Source organism: Anopheles ziemanni, chromosome 3 (genome assembly GCF_943734765.1).
Source record: "Anopheles ziemanni chromosome 3, idAnoZiCoDA_A2_x.2, whole genome shotgun sequence".
In the NCBI taxonomy this organism is placed as follows: Eukaryota; Metazoa; Arthropoda; class Insecta; order Diptera; family Culicidae; genus Anopheles; species Anopheles ziemanni.
The window spans coordinates 44,028,291-44,040,690 of record NC_080706.1 but is presented as its reverse complement, the minus strand read 5'-3'; the positions used below and the strand labels follow the sequence as shown (position 1 = coordinate 44,040,690).

The following is a 12,400-nucleotide window of genomic DNA, read 5'->3' as shown; positions in this document are numbered from 1 at the left end:
TGCATAATGTAGTAAATTGGAGCTTGCAGGGCGCGGCAAGATCGACGGTTTTGTGTCTTAGCATGTTTTCCAGAGGAAACCATACTGCGAATCGATGATGATCACAAAAGCGCGCGAAGTATTTTCGGCGAGCATTACTCTTTTTAAATAGTGATATAGTAATATGTGTTTTTTGTCAGATATAAGTGAAATGTAAAAAACAAAAAATGTCAGGGAATGCGGTGTGCAGGAACTGTCGTGGAAGGCACATGGAAGGAGATGCCAACTGGCCCAAGTGAACGTGTTAATAAATCATAGATTCATTAAATGGTATTTTATGTGTTTGTGTTTATCATTATTAGTATCTTTCCGTTTTGTTTACTTATCTTTCGTAATATCTTTTGAAAAATGATGCAACAATTAAAATCTCTAGAATGTTAACTATACTGTTTAACACCATTTGGACTGAAAGGAGAATTTTTAACCGATACTGAGATACCAAACAATTCCCAAATATGTTGAATGAGTTGTTCTATAATGAGGCCCATTAAGGGCTTACAAGACTTTTTCCCTTTGAGTAAGCGGATAGTCGGTCCTCTCGTACAAGGGAGGACACTCCTATTAATGTCTATTATTTTGCAATTAGTTTCTTTTTTAGATAATACTTTTTCCTTTTTACCAACCTGTTCTGCCAGGAGTAATTTGCTACGACGTTGTTTACTGAAGTTTCATGCCAACTTACATTAGAATTGGTTAAAAAATCAGAAAATTCGAAAATTGCATAATTGACTCCAAATGACAAACTATGATAAAAAAACTAACACAAAGGGTAAATTAAGAGGTAAAATGCTATTAAAATTATAAAAATTAGATTTCAACCAGTAACCTCATAAGGCAGTCCAAAAATTTCGCACATAATATTATTCCGCCCATCGCATTAAAAGGCAGGGCCATTTTTGTCAACAGTTTCAACCCCTACGTAAGACACTCGGACTGGCTCGAACATTTGAAATTTTCAGAGTAGATTGGAAACGAACCCATCCGAAAACCTTGTTTTGCACCAACAGATGATGTTTTTTAAATAACTCTTTCATCACACCCCCCGTCGATCGAGGAGGAGGAGGATTGGGTTGTTTCTGTTCACCCCCAATACCCGAGATGGCGTTAAATGGACAGGAGAAGTTAAATCTAACATTGCAAACAAAAAAAAAACCTTAAGTATGTCCGATTTTGACCCAAGCATTGACGTGTTAATGCGTTTTTGCTCGGTTTTCTTCTACCTTTGCGCCAATCCACGCTTGATATCTTCGGCCAACCAGAAATGCAGAAGATCGCACAGGGCGTACTCTCCAGAGGTTTCTTTTTTTTGCAAAATGGATTTGTTTGCACCGGAACGACAAGAAGAAACAGAAAGAAATCCGTTTAAAACCAAAACCAGAACACCAAACCGGGTGGTAGAAGAAAAAGAAACATACTCCAATTTCAGGACTTGTCGTAATTAGCCCCGCGCAGCAACGGATATCGATCAACATGCGTCATGCGTGTGAAAAATGATGGCCAGAGTTTGATGGTGTCTTTTTTATGCAGGAAAACCATCAACGGTGCGATTTCCGCAGGCGAGTGGTGCCAATTTCATACACTCGAACTCTTTTTGGGCGTGAAAATGGATCCGGCAGGAGGGCGGGTTTAAAATTAACACATCACACCGGATGACGCACGTTTTGCGGATTGGTGTAACTAGCAAAAATGGAGAAGGTAAAACGGGTCAAAGTGGCCAAATGTGAAGCGGATTAGGATGAAAGATATTTTAAAAGCTTATGCAATGTTATTACTACGAATAATGAAGATGAGTTTTATATAGGAAAATATGCCTTCTTTCATAAGCAGAAGAATTACAACAGATAATTCATCAACACGTACATGTTTTATTATCCGTTCTTGTATTATATGTAATTATTGTTAATAGAGACTAAACGAAAACGAAACGAATATTAATTTAGTAAAAACAAACATAGAGAAAAACGTCGGCCACTGTACACCGCATAGAGCTTTTATATCAAGTGAAGCTAAGTTAATCGGTTTGCAAGACAGGTGAAGTTGCAACGGAGCTTAGAAGACCCATTGCGACTCAAAATTCCGATCAGCATACGCCCAACAAGAGTGTGACAGACTAGCGAGTAGCTCGGAGTATGACCAGCATCAGTTACATACCTCAGTTAGGTGCTCCAGGTGCGGATTACTTGAAGATCACAAGCGGGTTAAAGATAACGTTCAGCAAGTATTTGACACCGCGCAGCAGATCTCGCATCCGCCCGTTCACCTTCAGGCCCTCGGTTAGATGGACCGCCGTGAGGGTCGGGTTCCGACACTGGATGCACCCGATCGAGTGCAGTTCGAGCAGAGGATTTTTGCGCCCCAAACGCATACCGTGCACGCCGAAGTTGTGTCCGCCCAGGTTTAGGTTCAGTCCGCCGGCGCTATCCCACTGCTGTTGCTGCTGGTCGGTGGCCGGCCCGGTCCCGCCGGCGGATAGTTGCGACAGGGACGAATCGCGCAGCACCCCGATAAACCAGATACGGTCGGAGTAGTTGAGGCTCTGGGTGAAGTTGCCGAAAGCGTGCTGGGCTTTGAGGACGATTTCCGCCGGTTTCGTGAGCAGCCCGGTTGACATGCGCACTTTCAGCTCGTATTCGTACCTGGTGCGCAAACAAGGGATAAACAGGGTTGAAGGATTAGCTACACGCGATTAGCTTGAGACAATTAAAACTAATTATTAACCGTTATATGAAAGAAAATGTTGGAAATGGCTAAACTTATCATAAGATTGGATATCTGGCTAATAATTTGTATACATTGTTAGAGTCTTATTTCTGTATGACTATGGTGGTCTGTTTAGGATTGTTCTCTGATACTAATTTTTGTACCATCCCGTGTATCCAAGAATTCAATCATACTAGTAAGATCTGGAAGCTGTACCGGAAAGTGTGACAAGATGTCCCGGTGGGGTAAAATGCACTGGATTGTTATTAGCTAAATTACGCTATATATAATAGGTTATGTTAATTGGTGTGTTTAATTTATCCTGGCTCAACAATAGATTTAACAGAAAAAGATAAGCTAACAATGTCTAAAAACATATAAGATTTCCCTACAATATTTTAAGCCATAACAAGTATTTGAATAAAATATTGCAATCCAGCAGATATTTGGGTTCCTCAATATGTTATCTAATACTGAACAAAATTAGATTCGTAATCCTTGTATGCTGGTTGTGAAGACAAAAATTAAAAACCTGCGAGTAATATGCAGTTTGCTTAAGTGGGGCAGAAAGACGTGCTGTAGATGTTAGGCAAAATACTTTAGATTTCCAAACTTATTCAGTGTGACACTTTCCAACTGAATCAAATCAGACCCACAACTCCAAATGGTAAATTTTTGATGTTTCATAATAAAATATATGATGTAACATTTATTGCAGAAACTAAACAATGTTTATTTGGAGTTGGAAGCACTTTTACCTATATTTGGTTCCCGTGGTTTACTTGCAGATACTCAAAAACATCTAGCCTCGATAAAACCCACTTATTATACTATTATTCACGGGATGAGTTCTGCCTCACTATCTGGGCTATTTTGTCCCACAATTTAACAATACGTGCGGAAAAGAGTGCTCTAAGAAATCTTTGTTTTAATCACAATCTGAGAGTTTTAATATCGTTCTATTATTTTATGGTAGATAAACTGAAGCTAAATTTTGGGGTATTTTTCTTGAATGAACTTCAAGAAATTAATATTTTTCGCTTCAGTGGTGCATATTGCCTAATTCATGTGAGTGAATGAAATATCGACAATTATCCGCAGTTTGCTCATGTATGGTTAGATTGAATGTCTCTAAGTTATAAATTGATTCAAAATATTTACGATAGAGGTATAGTGTTAGTTATGCTTGAATTTTAAAATCATAAACAAAATTAGATTAAACTTACGTGTTCCACTTGTTGAGGTGGCAAGTCCGTTGGCGTTGCATGAAATGCTTCAAGTTTTCGCAGTCCCCCTCAGACGATCCGTTCAGATTGCCACAGTCCGGTTCGATCGGTTCACCGTAGAGACAGTTGATTCGATCGGCGAGAAACTTTGGCAGATAGCCTTCGATCAGCTCGGCCCGCAAGTTTCTTCGACTCGAGATGGCCATATCGAGCACCGTACCCTCCCAGCGCACGTACGTCCCGTCCAGATTGGTGCAGCGGAGTTGTGTTTTCACCTTATTCTCGCTATCCCACGCCGGCTGGTGGCAGAACTTGTAGTACAGATCCCAGCTTAGACTCGCCGGACGCTCAGCACTGTCCTTCGTGTGCGATGGGTTCCGATGGTGGTGTCCGAGATGATCGGCGGGTGGCGTCGATTCGTAAAGGCGTCCTTCGCTACCTCCGACCGTCTCGAAGTTGGACATCATGTGGGGCAAGGTGAGAAAGACGGTACCGATGACGCAGATCGCAATCTGTAGGAACGTGATGTACCGCTCCGTTCGCCTCGAGCTGGCCATGTAGCCGGAGATGGCCACGGCCGTAACGGCAGCACCGATCGAGGACCAGAGTCGCACGGTGGAGTCGGTCAGTGACAGCCACTCGATAACGGCGAACACCGGAATGAGCAACGTGACGATACCGAACAGGGGCAGAAACAGTAGCAACCCGGACAGTCCGAGGGCACCACGCACCAGTCCGAACATGGTGGCCGATTGGGAACTAATAATGCAGATCTGCAACCAGGCGAGGGTCACGCAGTGTGGCATGAGATACTGGTAGATTCCTCGCCAGCTGTTGCGCCGCGCAAGGTACATCAGGAAACCGGGAATCATCAGGTACAGCATCGCGCGACAGTTCAAACAAAACTCGATCCCGTTGCCAATGACGAAGGTCGAGAAGCCGGGCACCTTGAGGTCGAGGAAACGCCACCCGGTCGTGACGACCTCGTCCATTTCGTACGGATACTTAGCGAGCACGTTCAAGCCGAAGGAGAACAGAATCAGATAGTCCGGAAAAGGGTCACCGGCGGTGTACGTGAACGCGAACATCGTGAGGAAGGTCAGCGTGAACGCCAGCACGGTAATCTCCGAGAACGGCAACCACTGGTCACTAATGTTGGGCTGGAGCATCATGTTGACGAAGAAAGCGACGAAAAAGTACAGGTAAGGCTTCAGATTGTTGCGCAGGTATTGGTTTTCGGGCTCGTTTGTATTTAGGTGCTCGTCACCGTAGCGCAGGAACAACCCGGACCACATGCGGAAGTCGATAAAGTCATGCTTGGACTTGAGCATCCGAAAACTGCACAATACCATCACCGCCAGGCTGGCATAGTATCCGCCGACGGGTACAAGCGAGAGAAAGTTTTCACTAGCAAAGTACCAGTACGTGGCCAGCACCAGCACCAGCTGCAGCCAGGTGCCACCGGTCGATCCCGGAAAGGTTGACATTAGCAACAGAAACCGATGGTACAGCAGTTGAAAGAAAACAATCGGATGGAAAAACGGCCTATGAAAGCACGGCACGTGGTTTAAGCTGTGCGGATCCGGAACGGAAAGCATAAGCGCATCGCTCACGGCCGGCAGGTGTCCGTTGGAGTAGTTGACTGCGGCCGCAAGCAGGTTCGCTTCGGAAATGTGGTTCACGGTAGGGCTTCGATGCAGCCGATTGCCATTCGAGCTGCCAAGTGGCGTGCCATCGTGGTTCGTACTGGAACCGCCAGGTCTTTCCGGCGTACCACTAGCGGATGCACTGTGCTCGACACTGCCATCCGCTTCGGCACCATCCGGCTGGGTGCGACGGCGCCGTCGGTCAATCTTGTAGATCTCGCGCATTCGCTTCTCAAGCTGGGCTGCCGTAACGTACTCCTCACCATTGGACAGGCTTGCAAACAGCTCCTGGGCAGCGCGCCTAGCCGATCGCTCGCTTGGGCTCATCGCAAGAATGCTCCGCACGTCCTCTTCGTTTGCCTCCGTAATGCCTCGTCCATTTTCGAAACACTCTTTCAGCAGCTCGATGGATGCTTCGTGACCCTGCTGCGCGGCCCGGAGCAGCCATTGGACGCCCTGGGCATGGTTATGTGCCGGGTCGGTTTCGGAGTTTTCCTCCAGCAGTTGTTTGGCGAGCGTGAACTGCACCTCCGAGCAACCGTCTTCCGCAAAGTGGTACTTCAAGTTTCGGAGAGACTTTTTGTCTGAAAGATGCACGACAAATGTAGGTAGTTTTTCGGGGCGCAATCCAGACACATGAGATCATCACGTTTTGTTGTGAAGGACACTGCTGCCGCTTACCTTCAAGGTTCCATTTCTTCCTGGTAGACGATGGACCACCGTTGCTTTCAATCGGTGGACGATTTGCCCAGCTGGCCATTGCAGAAAGGTGTTTGCCGGTGCGCGAGGAAACAAACAGCGATCTTGGGCAGGGAAAAACAAAACAGCCGTTTTGCAGAAGTGCATCAAACAAACTGCATTTGCTAGATGTTGTGAGAAGTTGATGTACACAAAAATTGACATTTGCACTCGTGAGATGAAATGTGAGACGAGAAGTCGGCATGAGCTGGGAATTTCTCATAGATTCTCACTTTATACGTCGAAAATCAGAAGTTCTTCATTTAGCTGGAACATTTAGGAGGATTTATATCAAAGATAATTTTTCGGGAGATAGCATGAAACAATTCTTTTTACAAACATTCATTTTTGAGCATTGTTCCCTAACCGTAACCTGCTAATAATCGTAAATTTGATAGTACTCGCTAGCCGATAGAAGTGCAGAATATCTCAGCTATGAAAAAAGCAAACCACATGGTTGAATACTTCAATTAAAATAATTGGTAATTAAAAAGCAACCTGTAGAAGTTAAAGCTGTATTTGGAGGAAATAAAATAGTATCAATGAATGATGTTTCATATTTGTACTATATTGCCTCAAAGACAATTTATAAAAATATAGTTCCCTTCCAATGTATCAAAGCATGGTTATGCAATGCATTGAACATAGTATTGTAAACGCTTTCTAAAACAAAACTTTTGCGCGCGAAAACGTCTGTCGTTCGGTCAACAGTTTTGGCTTCATCTGGATCGAACTGGCGTGCATTCGTACGTGTTGCGTTTTTATTTTGTAAAACTTGTGTATTCCGTTTTTCCCACTTTGTTGGTTGTAATTCAACGCTAGTTTAATCCTTTTTGCGAAGAATCATCATGAACGGATTCGATGATGTTGGAGTGTTCTTCTCCGATAACTTTGACGGCGATCAGCAGCAAAATGAGAACCAGATCAATCTACAGCAAGTGAAGAAAAAGTATAGAGAATTCATCCGGACCTTCTGTGAGGCCAACTTTATGTACAAATACCGGTAAGTAAGTCGGCTTGTTTGCTAGCAAAAGCTAGTAGCTGAAGGTAGTGAATACTACAATTCCGTTTATATACTGTACTCTACAGTGATGCCTTGAAGCGAAACTACTTGCTCGGACGCTACTACCTGGAGGTGGAAATCGAGGATCTGGCTGGGTTCGATGAGTCTCTGGCAGACAAACTATACAAACAGCCAACGGAGCATCTGCAGATTTTCGAAGAGGCTGCTCGGGAAGTGGCCGACGAAATTACATCCCCTCGTCCGGAGGGTGAGGAGCAGGTGCACGACATTCAGGTGCTGCTGGGATCCGGTTCCAATCCCACCAACATACGCGATCTGAAATCGGACAGCGTTTCGAAGCTGGTAAAGGTGGCCGGTATCATCATAGCCGCGTCCGGCATCAAAGCCAAAGCGACGCGCATTTCCATCCAGTGCCGGTCGTGCAGCAATGTCATCCCGAATTTACCGGTCAATCCGGGCCTCGAGGGTTACCAGATGCCACGCAAGTGTAACACGGAGCAGGCAGGTCGGCCGAAATGTCCCCTCGATCCGTATTTTATCATGCCGGACAAGTGCCGGTGTGTCGACTTCCAAGTGCTGAAGCTGCAGGAACTTCCCGACTTCATCCCGCAGGGCGAGATCCCACGCCACATGCAATTGTTTTGCGACCGAAGCCTGTGTGAGCGAGTGGTCCCGGGCAATCGGGTGATGATTCACGGCATTTTCTCCATCCGGAAGATCGCACGCCAGGGCAAGGCTGACGGTCGTGAGAAGCAGATTGTTGGTGTGCGCGCTCCGTACATGCGGGTCGTTGGAATAAGTGTCGATGCGGAGGGTAAGGGAGCGATCTCGCGTTTCAACAACATTACCACTGACGAAGAGTCGATGTTCCGTAAGCTGGCAGCCAGTCCCAACATCTATGAAACGCTGGCGGAAAGTTTGGCTCCAAGCATTTTCGGCTCCCAGGACATTAAAAAGGCCATTATTAGCATGCTGTTTGGCGGGTCGCGTAAACGAATGCCAGATGGTTTGACGCGCCGTGGTGATATCAATATTCTGCTGCTGGGTGATCCCGGTACGGCCAAGTCGCAGCTGCTGAAGTTCGTCGAGAAGGTTGCTCCGATTGCGGTTTATACTTCCGGCAAGGGCTCGAGTGCTGCCGGTTTGACTGCGTCGGTCATCCGGGATCCGGCCACACGTAACTTCGTCATGGAGGGCGGTGCGATGGTACTGGCAGACGGGGGCGTCGTGTGTATCGACGAGTTCGACAAGATGAAAGAGGACGATCGCGTTGCGATCCACGAAGCGATGGAACAGCAGACGATCTCGATTGCTAAGGCAGGCATAACGACGACCCTGAATTCACGCTGCTCGGTCCTGGCTGCGGCCAACTCGATCTTCGGCCGTTGGGATGACACCAAGGGTGATGAGAACATTGATTTCATGCCAACGATTTTGTCCCGTTTCGATATGATTTTCATTGTGAAGGACGAGCACGATCAGAAGCGGGACATTACGCTCGCGAAACATGTCATGAACGTGCACATGAACGCGTCCAAGGCGAACCCGACGGAACCGAAGGAGGGTGAGATTCCACTTGCGACGCTGAAGAAGTACATTCACTACTGCCGGACGCACTGCGGCCCGCGGTTGAACGAACCGGCGGCTGAGAAGCTGAAAAGCCAGTACGTTCGCCTACGAGCAGGCGTAGGCGAACACGAACGGGCCACCGACAAACGGATGTCGATTCCTATCACAGTCCGCCAGCTGGAGGCCATCATTCGCATCTCGGAGTCGCTCGCCAAGATGCACCTGCAACCGTTCGCAACGGAAGCTCACGTCAGCGAGGCGCTCCGTTTGTTTGCCGTGTCGACGATGGCCGCCGCCAACAGTGGCTCGTTGGCCGGCGCCGAAGGGTTCACCACCGAGGAGGACACGGAGGTGTTGAACCGCATCGAGAAGCAGTTGAAGCGCCGGTTTGCCATCGGTTCGCAAGTCTCGGAGCAGAACATTCTGGCGGATTTTGCGCGCCAAAAGTACCCGGAATCGGCGGTGCGGAAGGTCATCCATACGATGATCCGGCGAGGGGAACTGCAGCACCGCATGCAACGTAAGATGTTGTACCGTTTGTCGTAGGGGGAGGGTAGGGAAAAATATCCTCCGTATGACACTGAATTTTTTTGTCAACTTGTGTGTGCGTTTTTACTACTCTTAACTCTTTTCCATCATAATATACGACCTGTTTTTTTTGCAATAAAATAATGCTCCGTAGTACAAATGATCGTCCCTTTTTGTTCTTTCGAAAGTATGTTCCACCTAGATTTGTTAATTAGTTTTTCAGGTAACACAAAAAAATGTACTATCTTCACATTTTTACATTGTTGTCATATCGCTTTATTCATCGCTCGTTCGATCGTATTCGATAAATTCCCTATACAGTTTGTTATTTCTCTATAAGCTTTGTTTACCATCTTATGCTTAAACCCAAAAATAACAGATGTACATTAAATCGTATAATGCAAGAAATCCATGTCATTTGTCACCCAAGTTCAGCAAAACAAACAAAAAATTACGCAACCCCTAAGACATCTTTAAACCCGAGCAAGTGCAAGAAATGAAAAATCGTTCGTTAGTCACGAGGGGCAAACACAATCCGTGGAGGTAAATGATTTTTCATTCGCTATCCTTCCACGCGTGGTGCGTCCTAACATTGGAGATTATATTTCTGGTAGGAACCCTTAAATAGAATCCTGGCAATGGATACCGTCCTTTAGAGTTCAGAGAATGGCGTTTCCCACGGCGGTACTTGATGGTGATGTTTTATAAGAAGAAATTACAGATGCCAAATCAACCCCCTTATTTTACAATTATCCAAATTTCGATCGAGGAATATTCCCCAGGATGAGATACATACTTGTTTCTTCTGCTGGTTCTTTTTGTTTGGTATGTATTCGTGTTTTGTTTCATCTAAGAATTCAGTCACTCTCCTCTTTCCTTTCCCTCACGTTTGGTCTTTTCGTGTCGGACATCGATACTGTCATGATGTCTCATGTAATGGCGCTTTGCCAGATGGCTTCATCTTTTTTAATAAAACCGTTTTCGTGCGTTCTCCTTGTGCTTCTGGTAGAACATAATGCCGATCACCACCAGCACAACAACGATCAGCATCGACAGAAGGATGAGGAAGAAAATTTTCACGTTCGACATGCCCGGCTTCGGATCGTCCTTGTGTTCGCGCGGTGCCTCGAATGTGGCGGCCGACGGTACGATCTGACGGCGATCCTCAGCGAGCAGCGACGGGGCTTCGAGTTCGTAGAATTTGATCGAAATAATATCATGGTTATCGGACAGATCCCCCGTCGTAGCCGAGGCACCGAAATAGTATCCGGTCGGTAGCTTGACACCTTCCACCCTGAAACACTCCTTCCAGGCGCCTTTGTTTTCCAAATCGGTCGACACGGACAGGACATCGTTTTCGTACCGGATGGTGAGCTGCGTGTCGAAGTCCACGTTGCGGAACTTTGCCTCGCAGCCGGCGATCTGTGTGTGCGTACCATCCCGGTCATGATCGTACGACAGGCTACCGTTGTTCACCATGGCGCTGATGTACGGATGCTGGTGGTTGTGCGGACCATTGTGATTGCTGTACGTGTCGAGGATGATGGCGAGCCCCATGAAGTTGTCCTTGCTGCCAAACACCGCGCCCGACTGCAACCGATCGCGCGCGTACCAGATCGCAAACCCATCGCCGTACAGATCTTTTCCCTTGCCGTGCACCTTGAAGTTAACATGCAGCTCCCAGTTTATGGAAGTGCAGGGCTGCGAACAGACACAGGTACACGAAGCGTATGAATAATCCGTGACAAAGGAAGGTTATGTATACCATGCATCGACTACCTACCACATGATTCCAAATGGCACCGTTTTTCGACTGCAGATCCGGGGTGAGGCGCACGTACGAGTTCGTCACAAAGGTAGTGCCTATGAAATCCCAATACGGTATGGTCATGCCCGAACCTACAAACAGATAACATCGGGTTAGTACGTACGTACAACGTGTACGGCTCACATGCGACCGTTGTCTAGATTTATCGCCTAACCGTATCACCAGTGGATTGATGGAACAAAGGGAACTACACTTACCTTGATATGGTTTGAACAGAGAATGCTCACGTTTCATGTAATCATTGAAATCACCCTGCTGTGAGCTGCGTTGCACTACCAACAGTAGCAGTAACCCCGAGATCAGGTACGATGGGAAGAACTGTACTTTTCGGATGGTTCCGTTTATTCCGTACATTGGCGGTTCGGTTGGGTTATCTGATTAGCGATTAGTTAACTTGCGAGAACTTGTATTGTATATTTCACTGGCCGAAGAGTGGCCGCTACCTCTGAGACCAACTATACCGTTCTGGTAGCGTACAAGATGTGTTCTGACTAGAGGATTGCCGGACTGAAATCAATTTATGTTCCTATTTACCACTGACTACGCTAAGCAAGGATAAGAACGAAAATATTTCTATCTTCCGCTGTGTGATTCGGCGTATCGCGATGGCTTTTTCTCGAAATGTCAAAAACGAACTGTCATAGTATCTGCCAACAGCAGGGCTGCTTGCAGGTTTTGGTGTGTAGTTTTGCTTGTATTTTTCATCACTCTTGAATCCTGTAAAAACTTCATTACTGAATGGTAAATGTTAGCTTTTTCAGCTGAAAAATTTTTCCCTTTTCTCTGCCTTCTCTTAACTGCCCATCTTCTACAGAACCAAAGGAAAAAAATCGAAACGTTTCATTTTCCAACAAGGTTCTTTCACCATAGCTTCGTTGTATCGATAAGCTTTGTTCAAAGTAACCTTGGCTTGCTCGCTGTCTGATAGTGGTGGGCACTCGGGAGCGCACTAACAGCTCCGGAGATGGTTTCGGCATTAGCTCCAAGTTTACGTGACCCATTTTTTTGTCGCATGATCTACGCTAATGAAAGAATCGTGGAGATTAGTTAGTTTGTTCAGACCCGGCTCCGGAGCTGCTAGTTCGAAGCAGTTAGTTCGGAA

The 12,400-nt window shown here is 46.3% G+C and overlaps 3 protein-coding genes across 3 annotated transcripts; 1 reads left to right on the top strand and 2 right to left on the bottom strand.

Annotated features, from left to right (window-relative positions):
- Positions 1-1,926: 1,926 nt before the first annotated feature.
- On the bottom strand, positions 1,927-6,371 carry LOC131286717 (wolframin). The gene is made up of 3 exons (XM_058315707.1): positions 6,293-6,371; positions 3,966-6,195; positions 1,927-2,675 (listed from the first exon to the last, which is right to left on the bottom strand). Exons 1-3 carry the CDS (start codon positions 6,369-6,371, stop codon positions 2,216-2,218), a joined length of 2,769 nt encoding a protein of 922 aa, XP_058171690.1. The 3' UTR covers positions 1,927-2,215.
- A 700-nt stretch (positions 6,372-7,071) lies between these two features.
- LOC131285156 (DNA replication licensing factor Mcm5) lies at positions 7,072-9,488 on the top strand. The gene is made up of 2 exons (XM_058314016.1): positions 7,072-7,352; positions 7,439-9,488. Exons 1-2 carry the CDS (start codon positions 7,198-7,200, stop codon positions 9,486-9,488), a joined length of 2,205 nt encoding a protein of 734 aa, XP_058169999.1. The 5' UTR covers positions 7,072-7,197.
- A 948-nt stretch (positions 9,489-10,436) lies between these two features.
- LOC131286723 (vesicular integral-membrane protein VIP36) lies at positions 10,437-11,893 on the bottom strand. The gene is made up of 3 exons (XM_058315713.1): positions 11,496-11,893; positions 11,254-11,369; positions 10,437-11,171 (listed from the first exon to the last, which is right to left on the bottom strand). Exons 1-3 carry the CDS (start codon positions 11,650-11,652, stop codon positions 10,437-10,439), a joined length of 1,008 nt encoding a protein of 335 aa, XP_058171696.1. The 5' UTR covers positions 11,653-11,893.
- Positions 11,894-12,400: the final 507 nt, after the last annotated feature.

Bases quoted from the DNA above. Each gene is read 5' to 3' on its own strand.
- LOC131286723 (XM_058315713.1), bottom strand. From the start codon at position 11,652: ATGTACGGAATAAACGGAACCATCCGAAAAGTACAGTTCTTCCCATCG. The intron at 11,370-11,495 runs GTAAGTGTAGTT...ATCTGTTTGTAG, and splicing joins TCTGTTCAAACCATATCAAG to GTTCGGGCATGACCATACCG. The intron at 11,172-11,253 runs GTAGGTAGTCGA...GTCTGTTCGCAG, and splicing joins GTGCCATTTGGAATCATGTG to CCCTGCACTTCCATAAACTG.
- LOC131286717 (XM_058315707.1), bottom strand. From the start codon at position 6,371: ATGGCCAGCTGGGCAAATCGTCCACCGATTGAAAGCAACGGTGGTCCA. The intron at 6,196-6,292 runs GTAAGCGGCAGC...TGCATCTTTCAG, and splicing joins GAAGAAATGGAACCTTGAAG to ACAAAAAGTCTCTCCGAAAC. The intron at 2,676-3,965 runs GTAAGTTTAATC...TTTGCGCACCAG, and splicing joins CACCTCAACAAGTGGAACAC to GTACGAATACGAGCTGAAAG.
- LOC131285156 (XM_058314016.1), top strand. From the start codon at position 7,198: ATGAACGGATTCGATGATGTTGGAGTGTTCTTCTCCGATAACTTTGAC. The intron at 7,353-7,438 runs GTAAGTAAGTCG...TGTACTCTACAG, and splicing joins AACTTTATGTACAAATACCG to TGATGCCTTGAAGCGAAACT.